The 23,502-nt window shown below is 36.8% G+C and overlaps 2 protein-coding genes and 1 pseudogene across 2 annotated transcripts; 2 read left to right on the top strand and 1 right to left on the bottom strand.

Moving 5' to 3' along the window:
• Positions 1–1,051: 1,051 nt before the first annotated feature.
• On the bottom strand, positions 1,052–6,212 carry LOC110735774 (putative UDP-glucuronate:xylan alpha-glucuronosyltransferase 3). Its single transcript, XM_021915960.1, is given in 5 exon segments — positions 1,052–2,217; positions 3,378–3,560; positions 3,563–4,011; positions 4,273–4,482; positions 5,792–6,212. Coding segments are annotated over 5 exon segments (1,941 nt in total). The 5' UTR covers positions 5,857–6,212; the 3' UTR covers positions 1,052–1,183.
• A 4,497-nt stretch (positions 6,213–10,709) lies between these two features.
• On the top strand, positions 10,710–15,074 carry LOC110735773 (annotated as a pseudogene).
• Positions 15,075–18,573: 3,499 nt separating this feature from the next.
• Positions 18,574–20,281, top strand: LOC110735828 (protein FAR1-RELATED SEQUENCE 6-like). Its single transcript, XM_021916012.1, has 2 exons — positions 18,574–18,745; positions 19,515–20,281. The coding sequence occupies exons 1-2, from the start codon at positions 18,574–18,576 to the stop codon at positions 20,279–20,281; spliced, it is 939 nt and encodes a 312-aa protein (XP_021771704.1).
• The last annotated feature ends 3,221 nt before the right edge of the window (positions 20,282–23,502 follow it).

Here is a 23,502-nt window from a genome sequence, read left to right as displayed (position 1 = left end):
GTATTGATAGTACGGACAATATTAATCTTTTAAGTCATTCTGATTTTGCCAACACCATTATGAGTTTGTCAACTGCCCTAGTGAGGTAAGACTCTTTGATGATGCGCGATAATACTTAAATAGGAAGCACAATTACGTCTTTTAATTTGAGGAGCGAATTAGGGAGATGTCAATCAACTAAGTCAAAGTTTCCTAATTAATGAAAATATCAATCAACCTAATCAATGTTACCAAAAGGATAAAAGATCCTTCAACAATTACCTATATTAGATTTACTACAACTTAGTATAAATTATATCATTCGTCATATTGTACATCATCAAACATTCAATAATAATACTCTTTCTTTCAAGTTTTGTGTTATGGCATTTCTGATAATCACACCCCTCAATCCTAAAAGCAAATTAAGATAATTTTTATTGGGATTTGCCCAGGATAAGTAGCACCACTCAATTGAGTATATTCTTCGGCAGTTGGGCATGGCCTCATTCGTTATATGGTCACAATTTTACCTTTATGATAAAGAGTCATAAAATGACAATGATGTAGACAAAATTCAATCTAAAGTCTCAAATAACATTGCAAACACAACGAAAAAGTACATACAGTTTGTTCATGGAATTGACTGTACGTAGTATTTCATTGTGTTTGAAGTAGATAATCATTGTATCGAATTGCAAAATACTAAAGAGATGCTAAGCTGAAAGGTGTCTCCTTGTTATTTGCATTTCAAATTTTCAATGCAAGAAGCTAATTTTTTTTTGCTTTAGGAAGTGAGCTTCATTTTCCATAACACAGGAAAATTACATTACAGGTGCAATGATTATGTCAAAATTGCATTACAGGTGCAATGATAATGTGCAATTGCGCAAGACATTGAAGCGTAATGTGAACATAAGTATGTAACTAGGTTTCTTCAAAAACTAATAAAAAACAATATGTAACTAGGTTTTTGCAGCGAGTCCTAATTAGTCATAACATTGATCTATCAGATTGAACAGGCCTAATGTTGAATCAGACTCGAGGGCGACTAGTGATTCAAACTTCACAGTGTTTAAATCGGCATATGCAATCAGCATATTCAGCATACTCTATAAAATTTTCACAGGAAAAAATGTGTTGTTTCTGTTTGCTATATCTCTGAGTCTATATATATCTGATGGACAAAAATCAGACCCTGAAACTACAAAGAGGGAAGAGATGCTGTTTTAATCCCTGACACCGGTGAAGATGAAGTAGTTGCATTGTCGGTCCAATTCTTCTCACCCCAGTGCCACAACATGCTTTCCCAAAAGCAGAAGTTTTCAAAGCATCTTTCCAATCTTGGATCTTTGATCTTTATCTTCCAGTGGCCGTCAGTGTAATTCGCTTTCTCAGCCTGCCTTCTATCCCATTCCAATGCTGCCTTCTGCTTAGACCTAAGCAAACAGTATTTATGCAAATTTTCAGGCATCGCATCATGCACCTTCCACCAAGTTTTATGTGCAATATCGCTGGCAAACTCATGCAATAATTCATTATTCCAGTTGCAATCATAATCCCGAAAGCACAGCCATGGTTTCAAGCCTAGGTAATGGATCACATAAAGTATTGGTGGGTCTGCACCAAATAACCGGGTTTTCATTTCTTTCTTTTCAGGCTCATCACCCTCCCAGTAATGCTTCAAAAAATTCATTCGCTTGGGAATTCGATGCCACCACGTGAAGATCTCATTCAAATAGCCTTGGTCCCCACCATTGTACGATTCAATCTCATTAATGTGGTCCATTAGTAATTGAAATGTACAATTAGATGGCTCAATTACCATAACCCCAGAGTTGAAAAGAGTAGCGTTGTTCCCTATGGCAGAAATCTCTGGCATCCCAAATAGGAAGTCGAGATTTCGGAGTATAAGAAGGTCTGCATCTATGAAAATGATCTTGTCATAATCAGTTAGCTGCCAGAGACGGAATTTGCTGTAGTTCCACTCATTATAGGCTTCTGGTTCAGCTTTAGGGTTCCTGATTCTTTGAATGGTATGGATTTTCCAACCTGCAGCCTCAAGGCCACCTCGGTGATAATCACTGATTGTGTCATCAACAAGTATGACTAAATCACGAGTTGAACCAGACATTCTAATGCTTTGTGCTGCTGCAATGGCTCCACATACATACACGTGTGCTGAATGAAGGATAGTAGCATATGCTTCTCGATGTGCAGTTCCAGAAGATAGATAGGCTGATATAATAGTTCCAGTTAAAATTTTAATCATTAGTAAATATCATGTAGCATACAGAACACTCGGTCAATGCATACAACATACTAGGAGGTTGAAAAAGTATACAATAACAATAGAAGACGTAATGACACCACTATTCACAGGTAATTCAGGGCTGAAGGAAAGTGTATTTAATAATAAAACTACTGGTACTCCTTAAAGGATAGGCATATAAACAAGCTAAAATAGTACATGACTATCATCCATGGAAATTTGGACATCTTACTCTGAAACTGTCCAAAAATTTCCATCTTCTTCAGTTGAAGGATTTGACCCCCTCACCCTCCCCAAGTAAAGGGGAAAAGTTCATTAGTTTCTCCTTGCATAATTTTTATTTAGTCATAATTAAGAATTAGGAATAAATTTAATAACTTTTTCACTCATTAACCCAGCTTTACATAATTGTATGCAAACCTTTAAATCAAATAAATGATAAAATGACAGGAAATGATTTGCAGGGGCAAAAGTGCACTCAGCACACTTCCCAGAGCCAGCATTTATTTTCTTATTCATTATTTGTCCCGATAGAATGTTTTTTTCAAATGCAAAAATCACGTTAAGAAACTTGTATCACCTCAGTCAATGAAATACATTTATCAAAATGGAATTGCAGGACGCATGTATAAGTCTAACTGAGCTTTTATCAATATCCTGGCTAATTGACCTTTCTTTCTCATTCATTAGAACGATACATCTGTGTGTGTGTTTAAGTTATGTTACCAGTATGAAATTTAATCACAAAGCAATTTATTGTTTAACAGCATGCATCCTTCCACACACCTTGTGCACATGCTAAAGTGGGCCAACAAGGACTAATAGCATCCTCACCAAATTGAGTGGTGTTCTGGACTTCTGGTGCAATAGTTTAATGACTCTTGTAGGCTGAACTAAGTATAAGCCATGTTTCCTCAAAAAAAAAAAAAAAAAAAGGTATAAGCCATGTAGCTAAGAGTCTAACATTACCTCGTACTAATGCCACATCATAAATTCAAATAGAACCACATACACATCCAGAGTTAAAATAAAAACATTTCAGCACAACAAATATCTATCTATTAGATCTTTAAAACACAAAAGACAGACTTGCACCAATAGAATAACATCTACAAAGAGATAATACCTTTTGGATTGAGAGGGAGCGCAAGTTCACATGATCCAACAGGAAGCTGAATCTTTTCTCTTAGGGTATTGAGATTGGGCTTGTACAGCCATGCATTCCCAGCACGCGACACAAGTTCCTTACAGGGGAAGAGATTTGGGATAGGAAAGCAATCAGAAATCAACAGTATATGCAGGTCATATGACCCTTAGCAGATGCAGCAAGTTTTGCTGCAGTAAGCTGTAAGTGCAGCCGTGCAACATCTCTCCACCATTTTCCTAGCTTGTTGCAAGGCAACTTCACAGCAATAAGATCCATACGTGCATTTCTAGGAGCCTGAATACTGGGAAGAGAAGGACAACTAGGTATCTCAAAGTCTTCTTCCTCGTCAATCCACTCAGGATACAGCGTTTCCCAAGTCAAACTTTTAGGAACATGGTCCAGATGCAAAATCATATGCTCAGGAGAAGGTAACATTTCCTGCCAACTATCAACTTCGTTTTCCTTGAAATTTAACAGGCCTATAGCCTTATAGTCATTCTTATCAATAAGAGTTTCCATGACTTCTGAGATGTGATTCCAATCAATAGCTAGATCGGATACATAGCGCTTGTCAACATGACTATCCCCTCTCCATCTATCTACAATGCTCATCCTGCATTCATAAAAAAAATCCGTGTTAAGCAAATTGCATAGGATAAATGATAGTCACTACTATAAAATTCAGAAAATAAACACAGGAAATGCGTGAATTCAAAAAAGAAACCAGCAGAAGTGGTCACTGATTCAGATAATGCAAAATATACCAGGAAAGTTGAAGCCTTGAATTAATTTGGAATAACAAGCTATAAATTGAAATAAATAGAACTAAAACCTCTGGAATTGCTCGAAGAACAGTGAAACAGATGAAACTTACTGAGAACTGGATTTTGATATATGTTCTGTATGCTTAAGGGATGGAGAGTGAAGAAGTGTCAAAATTGTTACAATCAAAATGACAATTAGGATGAACTTTAATGGGGTAAACTTGCAGTTATGACTTCTATCTTGGAAGGAAGTATATGATGCCTTTTCTACATCTCTACTATCTCGATGTCTTAGAGACCTTCTTTTGCTTGATTCTTCGCTGAAAGAAATCAAAGAGACGGAGAAACATTAGCAAGCAAACTATTTAGACTGGCAAGGGCAGTGTTAAACCCAATTTTACTAACAGTGCTCACATTCCCTTATACTGAGAATTAGAATGTGAGGAATAAGACAAACAGGCTTCTAACATGTGATATCAAAGAAGATAAACGCGAGATCCAAACTGTCAGATTTTCTTTCTATATCTATATACCAACAAGTTTAACAGAAATTTAAGAGAAATGAACATATTATTGCTCAATAAACTGGTTCAATGAATCCTAGTTATCCTACATTTTATTGCCAACATTATGAAAAGTATACTAGCTCCTACACCCCATTGTTTTGGATCTAAAAATGAAGTTAAATTAGCTCCAAAAGTTAGACAATGACCGGAAAGCATTATATCCTATTACTGGGTCGTAATTTGTATACTAATATACTTCATATATGACTAATTGCAGCTTCTCTCCCAATTCCCCACAGCCCCACCTCCACCTCAAACACACACATATAAACAGTCACTAGAAGTAGAACAGCTTATCCCACTAAACACAAGAAATATAAATGACTGCTTTGTTTTGTTCGGTAAAAGTCCTACATCATCCCCATATTCAATACCTATGTTACTTGGACTCTTCACTAGTTCATTGCACCTCAAGTAACCATGTCAAATCCTCAACACTCCAACTTGGGAATGGATTCTTCAAACCTTCATTTTAGTCCAAAACCATGGCTTACTTTCAGAAAATAGCCGAGTCAAACAATGGGAGCACATACCTATACCAGACATGAGTATCCGAGCCGTAATAACTTAGCAATCCTTCACCAAATAGCTAGGTTAGGAGCCTAAATGGGGAAGCTAACATCCCTCTGCACAAACCCTCCCCTCCACTTTCTACCTTTGCCTACACCTTTCAAGGCCAAGCCTAAAATCTCATAAAAAATGACTCCCCAAAATCCCATCTACCCTTGATGAACAAGGTTCAATGACTAGCCCCATCATCATAGAACATTCATATACATTGTAAAATAATTCGAAACCTCGAAAAGCCGAAACCATGAAAATCCAAATGACATATGAATCAACATCAAACTACACAAAAGCATAGCATCCTTCACAGCAAAGACCCACAAAAATGAGCATTGTAAGAACCCACAAAAACAATGAAATACCCATTAAAATTAAACACCCCAAAAATTGAACTTATACTTAGATCAACAGTAAATTCCACCGACAAATAACACACATACAAAATCATACTACTCTAATAGCGAAACACAAAGTTAGAGAGAGAAAGAAGACGAACACTGAAGCAGAAACACGATGACGGGCTTCCGGGGCTTTTGGGGATGAAGCAATTGAACCTCTCATCTTCTACGTTACTTGGGATTTTGATGAAAAACTCCCAGCAAAAAAACACTTACATCTGATCAATTAAAACCCAGAAAGTTGCAACAAAAAGCAGTTATAGCATAGTAGTAAAATTGAATGCAATATGGGGAAGATCACAACTGAGAATTGAAGGAGGAGAGAGAAAGTGAGAAGAAGGAAATGGGATCTTTGGTTTATTTAGTAGGGAAGTAGTAGGAAGATGAAGCAGCAGAAATTTTTATGCCGGGAATTTCTCAGTAAATTTTTTAATTTTGACGGCTCAAGGACCAACTAGCTTAAGAGGTGGGTAGTGTGTTAGAAGGAGACGAAAATAGTGAAGTCAGCCTATAGGCGTTTTGTTTTGAGTTTTAACAGTTCTCTATGGGGCCTACAAGTAGAGCCCTAGAGGGTGACAATCGGGTCATTTAGAATCTAAATACTTATTAGATTAAGAATTTTGGGTTTATTTAAGTCGGAATCAATTTGAAAATAATTTTTTATAAATAAAAACATTAAAAAATAATTAGTTTGGTTTGGAACAATTTAGGTCTATTTGAGTCTAATGTCAATTATTAATTTATTATATATCTCTAAAATTTTCAAATTTTATTCTTTGAGGGTTTTCAAAGGAATTTGCGATAAATGGTTAATTGAAGTAATTTACGAAACTTTAAGAAATTTTTGGGAGAAATAAAGCCACAAAGTGTAAAAAGAAAAGATTTGAGAGTGATTTTCATACAAAATGCTCAAAGTTTGTCAAAATTCTTTAATTAGTCTCTATTTTACAAAATTTCCAATTTACTATTCACATAAGGAAAAAAAAAACCAGCTTCTTTTAACAATATAAAACCGCAAAAGTTAAAAATAATATTTGATATTTGTAATAATTGTTGACATGGACGGAAGATTGAGAATTTTGTTTTTTTTTAAAAAAATGGAGGGGCATAATTGAGGAATTTTGATACTTTTGGACATCTTCTATGGAAATCGCTCAAGATTTGATCTCAATTCAGTAACAAATTTTCAATGTTGTTGTTCACAATATCTTTAAATATCTACCTCTCAAAATCAATATACTTCCTCCATTAATGGTAAGTTGCAACAATTGTACCGGGCGGAGGCCAATGCAAAACTTTTAAAGGGTGTTTAGGTGAGGGTAGTTGTAAATAGGGGCATGTGATTAATTGAATAAAAAGGAGGGAAAGGGGGCTCGGATTCTTTTAAAGAGGAGATAGAATCTGAAATTTTTGGGGAAAATTTTTTCCCTCCAAACATTTCACTCTATTTTCACACCAATTTTTTCCCTCCACTTGAATTTTTCATTCAAGGGAGGGTATTTAAACTACCTGCCAGAAAACACAAGTCACATTTCACACCAAATTTTTCCCTTCGCTTGAATTTTTCATTCAAGGGAGGGTATTTAAACAACCTGCCAGAAAACAGAAGTCAAAGTTCACATAAAAACCAAAAGTCACAAATCCATATTACACCATTGTTTCTTCATAAATTACAGAAGCAAGCTATCATCCTAAACCTAATTAGTGCTAAGTTAGAAGCAGCATCTTCATCTCCTTAGGTTTTTCTGGTTCAGCTCAGCACAACAACAAAAAAACAGCCACCCCACTTCATTACCAGTCCTCAAATCTGTGGAACTCAAGATCATTAGATTATCAACCATGGCAGACATTTTGGATGATGATTTTTTCAGCATTGATCAAATGCTAAATGATGAAGGCAATATGGAAGACAATGATTCAAGCAATGAAGGAACTCACAACAATGAAGACAATGTGTTACATGAAGAAGCAATACAGCATCCCAAAGCCAAGAAAGAGCTAACTGTTTCCCAAAAAAGAGAAATTGTTAATGTTGTTTTATTGAAGCTGGAAGGTGGGGAATTACCAAGAGGGTTTTTAATACAACAAGCACTCGAGTTCAATGTCCACAGGTCAACAACTCAGAGGTTATTCAAAGACATAAAGTCCCAAATGGCAGTGGGGAATGTGATAGATGTCAGAAGCAAGAAGCTTGGAAAAAATTGGACCCAAACCAACAGAGTACACAGATGAGTTTCTGCAATCAATCCCTTTGTACAAGAGGACAACTGAGAGAAGTTATGGAGCTCAAAATCTTACATGTCACCATCCACAAGTTAAAGAAAAAAGGGAGACTCAGAACGCATACAAGCACAAATCACCCTGACATCCAACCATAAGATAGCAAGACTAAAATGGGTTTTTAAGTCATCTACTCCATGCTGCAGAGAATGCTAACCCTAAGTTTGAGGATATGCAGCAAGTCATACACAGAGGCTGATATAACAACCTAATTCCCAAACACAAGCAAACATATAGCCAATAATAAGAATTTATCAAGATCTGACAGAAATTATCACAAATAGCCAACAAATTCTCAACAGTAGCCACAAATTACCCACATTTATCATAACAACAGAGGCTAATATAGCCACAAAGTAAGGGTGTTTAAATAGCTTGCCAGAAAACAGAACTCAAAAACGCCATAATTTAACAATAATGCCCACATTTATCAACAACAACCCACAATTTAGTAATCATAAGCCACAAATTACCAACATCATGCAACAATTACTACCAATAAGGCACGACATAGCAAATAGAGGCTAATTATCACATCCAGCAAGCAAATCAGAGACTCATAGTAATTGAACGCAATAAATCCAAAAATTTAAGGGTCGGAAAAGAGTTACGCTACGGAATTAGTTAGAAGGGTTGTCATCCACACCACCATTAACAACCTCGTCAACAGGGGACCCAGATCTACCCCTTTTCTTGCTAGTGACAACTCCAGTAGCCCGAGATCTACCCAGATCTACCGCCTCCTCTACAGTCTTCTCCGGCGTAGGGGCTACAGAAGGGGGTTCAGCAACCTCACTCTTCACAACATCAACAACAAGACCCTTCTTCTTCGAACCCTCACCCTTGTTGCCTAGATCTACAACCTTAGATCCCTCACCTTCCTCATCAGAGTCGTAAGGAGCAAGCTTCGCACCCACACCATACATACGGCGGATATCCAGGTAAGTTGCCCTACGGGTTCCAATCAACCTCATCTTCCCAGTACGACGCTGGCATTTGTAGGTCGCAATTACGTCCTCATCTGGTTTCTTCTCGTTTGGGGAACTCATTTTTTTAGGTTTTTCAAAGAAGAAAGTAGGTAAACCAGATCTACAGAAATTAGGGTTTCAACGATGACAGAGAGTGAGGTAAACCAGATCGACAGAGGAAAAGAGAGAGAGTGAGGTAAAATAGATCAAAAGAAGAGAAGAGAGAGGGTGTTGTCATCTGGAACGCTTTCCAGATTTAAATGACTGAACAACCTCATTAATGGAGGTAGTTGAGGGATGAATTGAATGAGGTAAACCAGATCCAAAGAAGAGAAGAGAGAGAAAGTGTGGTGAAATCTGGAACGATCTCTAGAGGTAAAGGTGTGAACAACCTCATTAATGGAGGTAGTTGAGGGACGAATTGACAAGGGTTTGTGAGAAGATGAAGAGGGATCTGATGAATGGTTGGGAAAGGGGATCTAGGTGAGGGTAATTTTGGTGGGAATCATTAAGTTAGATTTGTGGATAATAGGGATATTTAATTAGAATAACAAAGTAGGTTAGTATATAATCAGTTTTTATCAAGGGCAGGACGGTAATTTTGTCATTAAAAAAGTTACTAAAAAAAGAAAAAAAATAAGTTTGTTGCAAATAATAGGTAACACCTATTTATAGTATATGTTTCAACTAACCATTAACGGAGGAAGTAATTAAATTTGTAAAAACTTGTATGTACACTATACAAAATATTTAGTGGTTTGAGTGGTTTTAAATGATAATAAAGTGGTTTGACTTGATTCCAAGCACATGCGTAAGCAATAAAGAAATAGCATTATGTTACACTAATACTTACAACGAACAATTGGACACCACAACTTAATCTGCATAACCAACGATGGTAAATTGGTAATCAGTCTAAGTACGATTTAGTTCATATTCAGGCGATAAGTATTTCATTTACAATTTGTATCAAATTAGATAACTTTCAAATCTATTAACATTTATGAAGTATAATCATGCAAAATGCATCAATTTCGTTCATATTTACATCAAGTAGGGTCAATTCAAATAATCCAACATTGAATATGAGACATATATGAATTGGATAACTCAACTTGCCTCCAAAAATTAATTTAAATCGAATTGGTTTTACCAAGTCCACACCTAGAGACGAAATTGGGCCAGGCTAATATAATGGTCGGTTAGACACGACACGAAATTAGCTCAACCCAACACGGCACAATAAGCACACGGGCATGAGTTGTCGCATGCGCTTCAATAACAAATTGTAGCACGATCACGATAGGCTGGTTGACCAATTTACCCATAAATTATTAAGTGCCCCGTCAGCATGACCCGACACGCAGTAGGGGTTGTACCTGGGCCTCGTTTATAAAAGACCAACATGAGCTCAGCATGACACGAGCCCACATTATAAATACGACCTGCTTGAGCACAAGATACTCTGGTATTGATACGTGGACCTATACAGCATAACCCATGCCCATCTTTACCCGAACCTAGAGCTGATCAAGTATGGCACGGCCCGATTTTGAACGGGTTTTGGGCAAAAAATTTCGACCCAAAATTGGGTTAGGCCCAGCCATTTTGGGCGGGTTTGGGCACAAAAAATCCGACCCGAAGCTAAGATCGTCTCGTCCCGTCCCGCCCCGCCAATGATCACCTCTACCCGAACCTAATTTTAGCTCTAGCCAATCCCAACGAAGTTTGAACTTCATCTTTGATCTTTCTCGTAACTCGTAAGAGCTGAGCGCATCAAATTCGAGAAGAGTAGAAAAGTCTTTCTATGACGAACAGAGTAAGCGATTGAATCACCATAAGTTTGAACCATTGACGCAATTGATGATTAATCGAATGCTCTCTCTCACCAACCCCATCTCTATGAATATCAAAAATTAATCAATTCATTTCATAATTTTATAATTTATCTCTGCAACTTCTCACTTCACTCAACCCCACTAAAATTCAGGTTCGTTTTAAATTTTATTTTTGTTAGCATTAATTCCATCATAATTTCTATTGTCGTCAATTCGTCGCATTTTATTTTTTTGGCTTGTGATTTTGTATGATTTTCTTCATTTGATTGAAATTCCATGTTTCAAAATTGTATATGAAGTATTAATCAATTCAATTTTACTTAATTTTTCAATTAAATTGTCCTGTATGTTAATGAGATATTAAGTTCTATATTTGTTAATTAGGAAATTATTTTTGTTGGGCAGACTTTTATTTTATGGTATAGGAGTAATATTGAATTCTCTGTTAAATTTTAATTCCTAATTATACTTCTCATGATATCAAAAGTGTGGAATCAAATTAACTTTGAAGTATTAGAATATGTAATTTAGATTTTGTAACTAATTTTTTATTTTTTAAATAAATATCTGATGTAGATTGTAGTATAGCAAAATGACAATAATAAAATGTCAAAGTTTTTTGATTAGTTACATGTTGATGTTTTACTGGAATTATACATAACGTATTAGGATCCAGGGAGCTTTAATTCTTCATATTCAAAGTAGTGTGTGAAAGAGAGGTGCCGAGTCAGTAGGATCCTTTTCAGTCATCCCTACCTACCTGGGTACCTTAAGTAATGTGTATTGCATTGTAAATGTGACCCTCCTTGTTAAATAGGGAGGCAAGCTCAATGCATAAGCGGTGAAAAAGCTTAATCCACTGTTAAACTTGATATATATTTGCTACTTATTGCCATTTACAGAATCAGCTGAGTATGGCTCCCGAGACTACACATGCGAATTGCCTAGGATGGGCAGCTAGAGATCCATCAGGGGTTCTATCGCCTTATGAATTTAATCGCAGGTATGATGAAGGGTATTGCATTTTTCTTACGTGGATGCACCATTTTATGAGGAGTTTATGTACTGAATTATAAGTGCACTTATTAGGGCTGTTGCAGCGGATGATGTATCAATTAAAATTACACATTGTGGAGTGTGTTATGCGGATGTGGTTTGGACAAAGAACCTTCATAGAGACTCCAAATATCCTGTGGTGCCTGGGTATGTAGCTATATAGTCTAATAGCAAATGAAATGTAAAACACTGAAATTAGCCTTCTGGATCTGATGAAATTGTGTTTTCTGTGTTTAGCCATGAGATAGTTGGAATAGTGAAAGAGGTTGGGCAGAATGTTGATCGTTTCAAAGTTGGGGATCATGTTGGAGTGGGGACTTATGTCAACTCATGTCGAGATTGTGAGTATTGTAATGAGGGGATGGAGGTGAATTGTGTGAAAGGTTCAGTCTTTACCTTTAATGGAGTGGATGCAGATGGTACAGTCACAAAAGGTGGTTACTCTAGCTCTATTGTCGTTCATGAAAGGTAATTATCAAGCAATTTTAATTTCCTTCTTTCTCATTGAGATCACAGCGACACATTTATAAATAATATACACTTGTACACAAGAGCATTATGGACTATGTATGTATAGATTAAAGCTATTTTTATTTATTTTTTTATTTTTTTAATTGTAGAGTAGATCTGGATGACTTGTTTAAACTGATTATAATCAGGAGTCTAGACAAAACCTCGCTGTAGAATCCTGTGTTAAGTTTCCGTCTTTAAATGACTTTAGCTAGCATCTTTGCAGCCTAGAGGAAGATGTTTGATATTTGAGTAACATTACAACCTATATTGACACATTTAGCTATTATATTTGCTGGTTGCAGTAATTGATAGCTTCCTATTGCTTTTAAGTCCAACTATTTTAGTTGTTAGCCATTTCTATGCATTTTTCTTTCATTGCTCAGTGGGTTCGTTCCTGCCCATTGGATATAATAGAATTAGGTAGCTGAAGGCTATTTCAACACAGCTTCTTAGCTTTCTTACAATGGTTCCTATGTGCTAATTATAGATGGCTCTTTTTCTCTCAATGTGTCTTGAAAGTTTGTTGTATTACATCAATATGTGTACAAGAAAATCTTTTCCTTATGTACCTTTACTTGTTTTTAGCATGCCAGTGTTTGAATATTTTAAATAAAGAATGATCTAGAAACCAGTATATTGTCGTTTTTCATAGATTGTTGATATGGGGTTCAAAAATCTCTAGTTTAGTAGATGTGTTATTTTTCAGGTACTTCATTGTTTCTTCATGCTTATTCAATGTCTAGAATTCAATATGTTATCCTATTATGGTTCAATTCTTGGACACTAACACACTTCATTTTATATTTGAACATGAAAAATTGTTTAAGATAATCATGAAGATGACTAACAAAGTAACAAGTTGGAGTAGTACACCTGTAATTGCTGCTATGCATCAGTATTAAGGTTGGGGCACTTTAAGTAGCAGCATAATAGGCGTTATTAGTGGCTTGTAGAATTGAGTAGTTTGTTAGTTAGATAGAGGCTTTATAATTACATAATTCTGGGAGAAAGAAAATAGGTTGAATATCGATGATGATTTTGTGTTACATTGTACTCTCTATGTTTTCAAACAAAAAAATAAAATAAAAATGTACTCTGTATTACAATTTGGGAGAGAGCAAGCCCCTCAAAAGCTTGCAATTATCCATATTTAACTGTTTTCCTGAAATTAATTAACCAATCTTCATCCTCTTCCCTTAATCACACATATCTTTTCTTAGTTCTATCCAAAGCTAAGTCAATTGTTAGCAAATGCATACCCTGTGCTATTCCTTATAGCTTATAAGTTATAACAACAGTTGACGGAGATTCATCCCTATTTCCTAAAAGAAGGACCTGTATTTTGGAAGTGCACAACTTGTTGGAATATGACCCATAGGTTTTTATATTGATAAGTATCTCACCACTTTCACTTTCTCTTTTCATTTGTGTGGATGATGACAGAGTACTCCATCCTAAGTCCTGTAATGGTTGCGTTTATTTCTCCAGTAGTAAACTTGAGGGTAGAGCAACATCACCAGTGTCATTTTGAACAAGAATTTAGTAAAGGGGCTTTTAAGAAATATTATAAAAAGAACCTAATTAAAATCTTTCCCTGCTGAATTTTCAGATACTGCTATCGGATTCCTGACAATCTTCCCTCACACTTAGCAGCACCACTATTATGCGCTGGAATTACTGTTTATTCTCCCATGATTCGCCATAATATGAACCAACCTGGTAAAAGTCTTGGGGTGGTTGGGCTAGGTGGTCTTGGACATATGGCCGTTAAGTTTGGTAAGGCTTTTGGACTGAAAGTTACTGTTTTTAGCACCAGTATATCAAAGAAAGAGGAGGCCTTGAGTGTACTCGGGGCAGACAATTTTGTTATTTCATCTGATGAACGGCAATGAAGGTGATTATTGCTGAACTTATATGTATTACTATAGCTCTCCACTTTGTTGTTCTCGACTGATCTGATACGTTTCTTCTAGGCCCTCACTGGATCATTGGACTTTATAGTAGATACTGCATCAGGAGATCACCAGTTTGAGCCATATTTGTGGCTTCTAAAGACATTTGGTGCGTATGTTCTGGTGGGCTTCCCAAGTGAAGTGAAATTTAGTCCTGCGAGTCTTTTATTAGGTTTGTCTACCAATAGAACTGGACTGCTGAATTTCGTGCAAATTAGATCCTATATATGCAGCTTCCATTACTTTTCTCTATATCTTGTGATTTTTCTGGCAGGTATGAAGACTTTCTCTGGTAGTATAACCGGTGGTACTAAAGTCACTCAAGAGATGCTGGAGTTCTGCGCTGCAAATAAAGTATACCCGAATGTAGAAGTTGTTCCTATTGAATATGCAAATGAAGCTATTGAGAGGCTCATTAAGAGGGACGTGAAATATCGTTTTGTGATTGACATTGAGAATTCCCTCAAATGATTGAATATAGTAGCCTAAATTAGGCCAAATGCCGAATTACTGAGTAGGCTTTACAGTTTACACACCATAAACCACCTTCCTGATATTCAGAGTTATAGCGAGGCTTTCAAGTGGGTGGCATATATTTTTTTTCTTGAGCATTTATACATGAAAGCTTATTATGACAGGTCCTATACGTAGTTTGCTGCCTTGTTGAAACACTACAGTAAACGATTTTGTATGTATTGTGCAGTTTCATTCTGCTATAATTACACATTACTCTTCACCCTTGGAAGTTGGAAATATGATTCTTAATTATGCAAATTTAGCTGGTAAAAATTTTGCTCATTTAACCCAGTTTTAAAATGTCAACATGTATTTGTCAAAAATGATTAAACCGAAACCCAATTGATTTAAACCCAACCGTAGAAAACCTGAACTAAATTATCTTGAAATCTTAAGGGTTTAGGATAACTGGATAAGGATGTTTAGGGACTTAAATCTTGGTTTTCATGTAGTTTTGAAGAATTTTAGGAAATTATAACAATTGACCTTGCAATATATTACAAGTGTTTATTATACATACTAGTGGAGGATGTTTGGTTCATGAAATTTTGGTTGTATGGATTTAGAATGACTAACATTCACACCATATATTTGTTTGAGAAATTTGTAAATTTAAAACCCATGCCTAAACAACTAAACCCCCAAAGTATGAGATTGGACACCCTAGGGGTAGAGGTGATCAACTATGGCTCAACTCGATCCAGCTCGAAAATAGAGCGGGTTTGAAAAAAAAAAAAGAAAAAAAAAAACCTTTTTGGTTAAAAACCCGAACTTGGTCGGCCCATTTTGGCCCTACAAGCTTACCACTTTTTTGCGGATTTGGGCGTGACATTTGATGTTAATGCAAGGTCCGACCTGAATATTTGATCACCTCTAATGTGGGGTAGCTTTTAAGTTGGGTGAGGGGTGAGTTTCTAGTCAGTGTTTGGTATTTGGTCATTGCGGGCTGGGGTGGGTGGGTTTTGTTTGGGTTTTCGGTCAGTGTTTGGTGTTTCATCGTGGCTACATGGTGGGTGGGGTGGGTGTTTCGATCGGGATCTTATTGGTGGTAGGGTGGTTAGTGGGGTTTTGGGGAGAGGCCGGTAGGGTGGTGAATGGATATTGATGGTGATACGGTGAATAATTAATCAACCCACTCTCTTCTCCACTTAACCATATTCGTTAATTTAATTATCAAGCATAAAGAAATTTTGCCTAGGAGTTCATGAAGAGCTCTTTGTTGCAAATAAAAAGTAACAGAGGAAGTAGTAACCATTTATACTTCTTAAAATTCCATAATATAAAATTATAAATATTTATGATTAAAGTTATGTATGAACATGTATGTCGGTCAAAGTATTATGATAATTATATAACGTAGGGAGTAATTTTTTAGAACACCAACTAAGAAATATAGGCACAACTTAAAGAACCGCAAGGAGTAGTAACTATAACCTATACGAGGAATTCTCATTCTCAACTAAGTTGAGGCCAAATGGACCCAACTAACTTATTAAATAAAGGAAAAAGAAAAGTACATTAAAAATTAAAAAAAGTAAATGGAGGGGGGGGGGGACCTCATTGTCAATAACACCATCCCTTTCATCCCCAAATTTTGACTGGCAAATTAGCAAATTCACCATAGAAATCATGGCGGGGAAAAATCCCAAAAAATTTCCCCAAATTTTTCCCTCCTAAATTTTCCACCAAAAATTAATGGAATTCCTACCTATTCCTCGAAGACGCTAAAAAAATTGAATATTGAAGCGGTACAAAGAAAATATCCCCAAATTTTAGAGGTGAAAAACTGAAGCTGAAATAATCTCATCCCCGACACGAGTTCGGACAATTCAAGAGATCTGTAGTTGGGCTGAGTTGGCGAAAATGGAAAATGGTAAATGGGTGAACAAACAAAGAGAGATCATTGAGGTTAGTATTTATTTGTTGCATGTGGTTAATTATGTTCGATGAATGTGAATTCTTCAGAAATTGGTCATTGTTCAAATTGTTACGTTATGGTTTATAATCATTATTTGTCAAAATTTGAAGACTAAGTCTTTAATTAAATTATAAAAAGCACTTGAAATTGGAAAAGGCAGGAACATGCAATGCAATTGATTTGGATTTGGATCTGGTTAAATATTGTGGATTCGTACTTAAATGCTTTGATTTGCGTTATATGCCCTATATGTCTATCCAATTAAATGATTGTTCTCAAAATTTGCTTGAGTGTTGAGTGTTGCTCCTCTTGTGATGTTCCTGTTGTAGTGTTATTCTTGTTGATGTTGTTCTTTTGTTGTTGTTGTTCATGTATTATGAAATTGCTGTTGTTCTAATTTGCTTTCCCTAAAAAATTTTAGTAATAAGAGAATGAGAAATGGCTATTGGATAGAGAATGAGAAATTGTTGTTGTTCCAATTTATTGTTGTTCCAATTTGCTCTCCCTAATTGGTGTTGTTCCAATTTTAGTAAAAAGAGAATGAGAAATTAGTATTGGAGGATTGTTGTTCTTTTGTTGTTATTGTTCATGGAGACTCAGTAGTTTGTAGAGACAATGAAAGTTCACAAAGTGATTTGAATGATGATGGATGGGAGGGTATTGACTTGAATAAGGAGCCTCTTGCTGAGTGTACCATTACTGGGGAGGGTACCATTACTAGGGAGAGGGAGGTTATCGACTTGAATGACGATTGTAGTGTGGGTTCACATAGTGCAGGCTCAAAGAGGCGCTCAGACAATTCAGGGTCAGGTAGAGAGGGTACTTCATTACCTTAACCATAAGTGGGAATGGTGTTTGGCACTTGGCATGACATGAATAAGTTTTATCGTGGTTATGGGAAGCAAGAAGGATTTGGTGTTGTGTGTATAGGTGGTGGGAAGCCAGTCTCAAAAAATGTGGAGAAGTCAGATTCATTTCGCACTTTTGTCTGGAAGTGCGAGTGCTATGGTAAGATAACATACAGGAGGAGAGTTAATGGGAAGAGGATTGTGGTTAAGGAAGAACCAATTGTGAAGAACAAGACTAAAAAAATGCAATTGTCCAATTATGATTTATGGTCAAGGTAATGATGAAGGTAGTTGGATGATAAAGAAGGTTGTCAATGAGCACAATCATAAAATCAGTCCTGAGTTGTCCAAACACATAGCTATGTATAGAAAGGAAAATATTACAAAGCATTTGGAGCATAGGATTGGAAATGACCATGAATCCGGTGCATGCTCCGGTAGGGCAGATTTTCAACAATATGGCAAGCCAAAAAAATGGTGTTGCCAATATGAGATTCACGAAAAAAGATATTTACAATTTGGTGAATAGAAAGAGGAGGTTGAAGTTAAAAAATGGTGATGCCTCTGCTATGTTGGAGTATTTTGATAGAATGACTGCCGATAATTAATTTTTTTTTCACATGCATCGACTTGATGAAAAGGGGAGATTGAAAGACATCATGTGGGTTGATGCTTGGAGTAGGGAGGCGTATCAATATTTTAGGGATGTTGTTTGTTTCGATTCGACGTACCTGAAAAACCAATATGAACTACCGTTTTCGAACTATGTAGGGGTCAATCACCATGGTCAGACTATCCTACTTGGGTGTGCTTTGGTTTCACATGAGAATGCCGAGACCTTTGAGTGGTTATTCAAAACTTGGGTGTCATGCATGAGAGGCAAGGCCCCGACAGCTATCATGACAAATCAGGATGCGGCGATGAGGAAGGCGATTAGAGCTGTTTTTTTAATGCCTCAAACACGCCCCATTGGTGGTGTATATGGCATATAATGAAGAAGTTAGGGCAGAAACTTGGTGCTCTGTCTAACTATCAAGATGTCAAAGAGGAGTTGCAGCATGTGATCTATAACAACATTACCCTGAAGGAGTTTGTTGATTCTTGGTGGGAAGTTGTGAAAAAGTTCAAGCTACAAGACTTTGAGTTCTATGATTGGCTAGAAGGTCAGTTTTTTCATTTCTTGTATTTGAATAAAGTAAAAGTTAAAGTGAATGTCCATGCTTTGTTGATTTGGTCCTGTTTGGTTATGTTATATATTTGGCAGTAGTTTTACCAAGTTCCAACATGGGCTTGGATGGTATTTTATTTAATACTAATTAGGACAGTATCTCAGTTGAAATGCTATTACGTGCCTAACTTTTAGTGTTAATGTTCTGTAAATGTGCTGAAAATTCACTGAAATGAGGAGATAGTGTACACATGTTGCCATGCCATATTCAGTATGATTTTACACTTTTGATGTAATTTTTTTAAGTTAAGCCAGCTGATAATTCATCCCTGTGGAAAGATAGTTTATTCTGAAAAAGTATATTATAAAAATACAGAAGTCCTAAGTAGGTAGCATTAGAACAGAAGGTCACCTCATAGACATATGTAACAGAATTTAAGATGTGTTCATGATGTCGATAATGACTGATGTGTTCATGATGTGTTATGTTCCTTCTTATCCTTGGGATTACTGTCCCTGATGTGTCCATAACCAGCTGAGTGCACTATTTGGTATTGTAGATGATGATTGGCCTTTTTATGTTTGTGTTTGTTGGTAGGCCTGTTCGAGGAGCGAGAGATGTGGATTCCCGCGTATGTTAATTTAAAGATGTCTTTTGGGCAGGAATGCAAACAACTCAAAGGGTTGAGAGCATAAATAGCTTTTTTGATGGGTATATTAACAAGCACACTCGCCTATCTGAGTTTGCTCCTAATCATTGTAAGGCCTGGAAAGCCGTGCAAATGATGAGCAGGATGCGGATGCGAACTCAGCACGTTATGTGAGGCCTTTATTATCAGAATTTCGTCTGGAACGTAAATTTCAAAAACTTTACACGGATGCAAAGTTTGTTGAAGTACAAAATCAGTGCAACCGTGTGGCATATGTGACCCCTGTCGAGCCAAAGAAGTTGGTGTCACATATTGAGGAGGAGCATGTCTTCTCACATCGTGTATGGATATATTGCAAGAAAAAGAGGAGAGAAGTTCCCTCAAAAGATCGGTTGAAGGAGTATACAGTTTTGTATAACACGGAGAAAAAAGAGGCATACTGTGATTGTCGCCACTTTGAATGTCATAGGATTGTTTGTAGACACATAATAAAGATTTTAGACATGAATGGTGTTAGTGAGGTCCCTCCCATGTACATTCTTGATAGGTGCAGAAAGGATATTAGTAGGAAACATACCCTTACCAAAGTTGCTTATCATGATGCGTCCAAAACGGAAGAGGTGATGAGATATGATAAGTTGATGTTAGCTCTTGAACCTGTTGTTATGCATGCTTCATCATCGGATGAAGCTGTTGAAGTCCTGATGGATATGATTCAATTAATGAGCATTAAGGTTGATGAACTAAGTGTGTTAGCTCAAGGTTCAGGCCAAGGTTCTGGCGGTGATGAAAGGCCTAGTTGTGATCTTGAGGTGGTGAAACAGGCTATGCCTCCAACTCCAAAAACCCCTAGCTCAGTTAACAAAGGTAGCATTGCATAACCAGAAGAAACACCCAATTCAACATGTGTGAAAGATCCCGAACCTAGGGGTAATAATAAAAAGGGCAGACCTAGAAGATCTCGGTTCGTATACCCGGCAGAAAAAGGGGGTTCGAATAAACAGGCCAAGGTTGCTAAGATAGGTGGTAAGAAGAAACATGGTAGGGGCATGACACTGATGTGGATTATGACATTGGGACTGTACATCCCTTCAACTTCGAAAACTAGGTAAGTGTAGTGTGTGATGTGTTCAATGTATATTCCTAATATGTTGGCCACTCAATAGATGCCCCCATATTTTCAAGAACATGGGCACCATCAGGTACTTGTAGTATAAATAGGTGATTAATATATGCGGCAACTGCGTTTTTTATGTTAAAGGCTAGTGTTTTAAGTATTAAGCTAGCTACATGTATATGTTGGCATTTGTAGGTCCACAATCAGGGCCAATATGCTATACCAAGCAATGGGAGTGGCCCTTCAGGGTTTAACGGAAGGATATTAGCTGGTGGAATTCACATGAGTGAGCACAGTGACGCAGTTAGGTACTTCACCAACAACGAGTACCACAGTCAAATGCATTTCGCTCAAATCAGTCGTGTATTTAACAATGGGTTTGCGACCAACCCGTCCATACATCATTTGCAACAGGATTCAAATTATTCAATAATCAACTGATTTGTAGAAACAAAATCAGGTTGTTGTACCATAGTTGTTCAGATTTACATTAACAGTAATTTTTCCAAGTACCAACCTGTGCTTGGATGGTATTTCATTTAATACCAATTGAATAAAAATGGTATCTACGTAGCATACCAATTAGAGATAGAATGGTATCATTGTAGACTACCAATTAGAATAGAAATTTGCTAAAGCACGTACCATGTGTTTGCTTTTATTTTATCTTGTGACATCGTGGATAATAATCTCACTTATATCTTCATCATATTATTGTACAAACGCAATGCAATCCAAAAGATTGTAATACATACATACATACATACATACATACATATACATATACATATATATATACATACATACATGTATACATATACATACATATATATATAGAGAGCGACTAAACCAACTAAGTATTCATTTGTGTCCAGCTCAATCAATTGATGAAAATCCACTAAGCTTGGTACAAGTTAAAAAAATTGATAATCCAGAGTAAATTTCCTTGGTTTTGAACCAAGTCGAGCTAATGGTGTTAAACTCTCATGCAAGACACACGAGGGTTGTGGTTCTTAATTCAATAGTGTATATATTCAGGCATGAACACAATAACACTTCTAAAGGGTTTTTGGAGCGGAAACGGATGTTAGTGGCTGCAGCGAGAAAAATGAAAGAAATTGCTTCGGGTTCTATAGCAGGATCAAAGTACATCAAGTCTATCAACCAAATCTTCTGTTCTTTAAAAGAGAAGGCAGCACACCACCAATGTTCCTTCATTAGAACAGGGACAAGTAGCTGCAATTCTAGCGCTTTATCACAACCTATCTTTCAAATCACAGCATACAAAATAGAAAATCAAAACAACCTAACTCACCATAGAAAGTTGTCTAGAAGGCACACCCTGCAAAGGTTGCCCATGTTTTTTTGGAAAGGGTAGGAGCATTGTCCATGTCACAGACCAGCTTAATCTGAATAATGCAAAAATAAAATATAACAATTTTAAAGCATACATGTACCAATACAGTGCATACAATCAAAAATATCTTACGTACCACAAAGGAAGGATGCAGCATGATCCTTTTGTTGTGCCCCTCATACTGGATACCCCATTCCTTAGTATACAACTTAGATGCCACGCCCTCATATTGCGTACCAATCCTTCGGCGACAATGCACAATATAATGGAAACATTCCTTATTAGCAAATCCCCTTCACATTCCAGGGGAGTTGGACCACAGACAGAAGAAAAACAACAAATGAATTTTGAACTACATATCTAAAAATTCTTAACAATAACACCAGCAATGACTAATGAATGCAAAAAATAGACAAGCTTTCAGCTTAATCACTGGATCACATCAAAATATATACCAAATTGGGCCTAGATGCTATCTTATTTGAATACCATCTTTGATCTGGAAAGTATCAAGATGGTATAGTATTTGAATACCATCTTTGATCTGGAAAGTATTAGGAAGGTATAGTATTTGAATACCATCTTTTCAAGTGACGACCATTCAACACTAAAATTAGCATAAACAATTACATCTAGAAGAATTATTCATGAATATTAACATGTCAAATAAACTCCCTCATATCTTCATTATTAACAAAAACCATGTTATGTTGCTACTTCATAAAAGCACGACGTCAACAAATAAACAAAAAAAGGGACCGCATGCACTCACCTGCCACTTGCGGAACACCAAAGTCTAATCCAATTTACAAGTTCGTATCAGCTGGCTTAAGCACTCGAAACCTATGATTTACAACGTAGTCTCCAGAAATCACCTTCGAAGACGGCTTTAAGGACCGCTTCCCAACACTCTGATTCCGGTTCTTATCTCCATCTTCAGCTTCCTCTGAAATAAATGAAGCCTCAGATTCATGTGAATGCAGCTGTGAAGCCTCGTGTTCATGCAATCCCTTCCCAAGCCCCCCTTTCCCTCTTTCCCCACTGTCCTTGTTTCCTTCGCCTTCCAAACCATTCACAGCTTCCCCTTTGTCACCAGAGGCTGCCATTTGACATGCCTCAGCAGACTTGTCACCCTTTCCTCCCATTGATTCACAATAAGTACCTTTCTTGTTCACGTCCTTTGGACTTAACTCAGGTGCAATATTCCTTGTTTTGGGGTGATGAACGTGACAAAATTCAGAACACACCTTAGAGGGCGACTTCCTTAATCACTTCTCCAACCGTAAATTGTGTATTTCCAACAATATCAACATCATCCAACTTCCTAAAAGTTTCATCCAGCGAAGTCCTATTCACATTAGGTGACTCCAATTCGCGCTCCTTGATTGAGTCAGAGCCAGAAGAAGTGACAACACCACTAGGAACAGGGGACCTTTCCTTCGACGCATTCCTCAAAGTAGGCCTGTTGTTGCCAGCTTTCAGCATCATCTCCATATTCTCAAACATGGTCTTCAACATAGGCTTCATCATTTCCACAACCGAGTGTATAAAGTAAAAAATTGAGTTAGCTAATCATAAAAAATTAACAACAACCACTCTGAATACAACCAAATCCCTAATCCATTACC

Source organism: Chenopodium quinoa, unplaced genomic scaffold, assembly GCF_001683475.1.
Source record: "Chenopodium quinoa cultivar QQ74 unplaced genomic scaffold, ASM168347v1, whole genome shotgun sequence".
In the NCBI taxonomy this organism is placed as follows: domain Eukaryota; kingdom Viridiplantae; phylum Streptophyta; class Magnoliopsida; order Caryophyllales; family Amaranthaceae; genus Chenopodium; species Chenopodium quinoa.
The sequence above is the reverse complement of the archived record's forward strand: the minus strand, read 5'-3'. Positions and strand labels throughout refer to the sequence as shown.

Coding starts and splice junctions, on each gene's coding strand:
- LOC110735828 (XM_021916012.1), top strand. CDS start 18,574: ATGAAGAAGTTAGGGCAGAAACTTGGTGCTCTGTCTAACTATCAAGAT. Junction 18,746..19,514: donor GTTCTATGATTGGCTAGAAG/GTCAGTTTTTTC, acceptor AATCATTGTAAG/GCCTGGAAAGCCGTGCAAAT.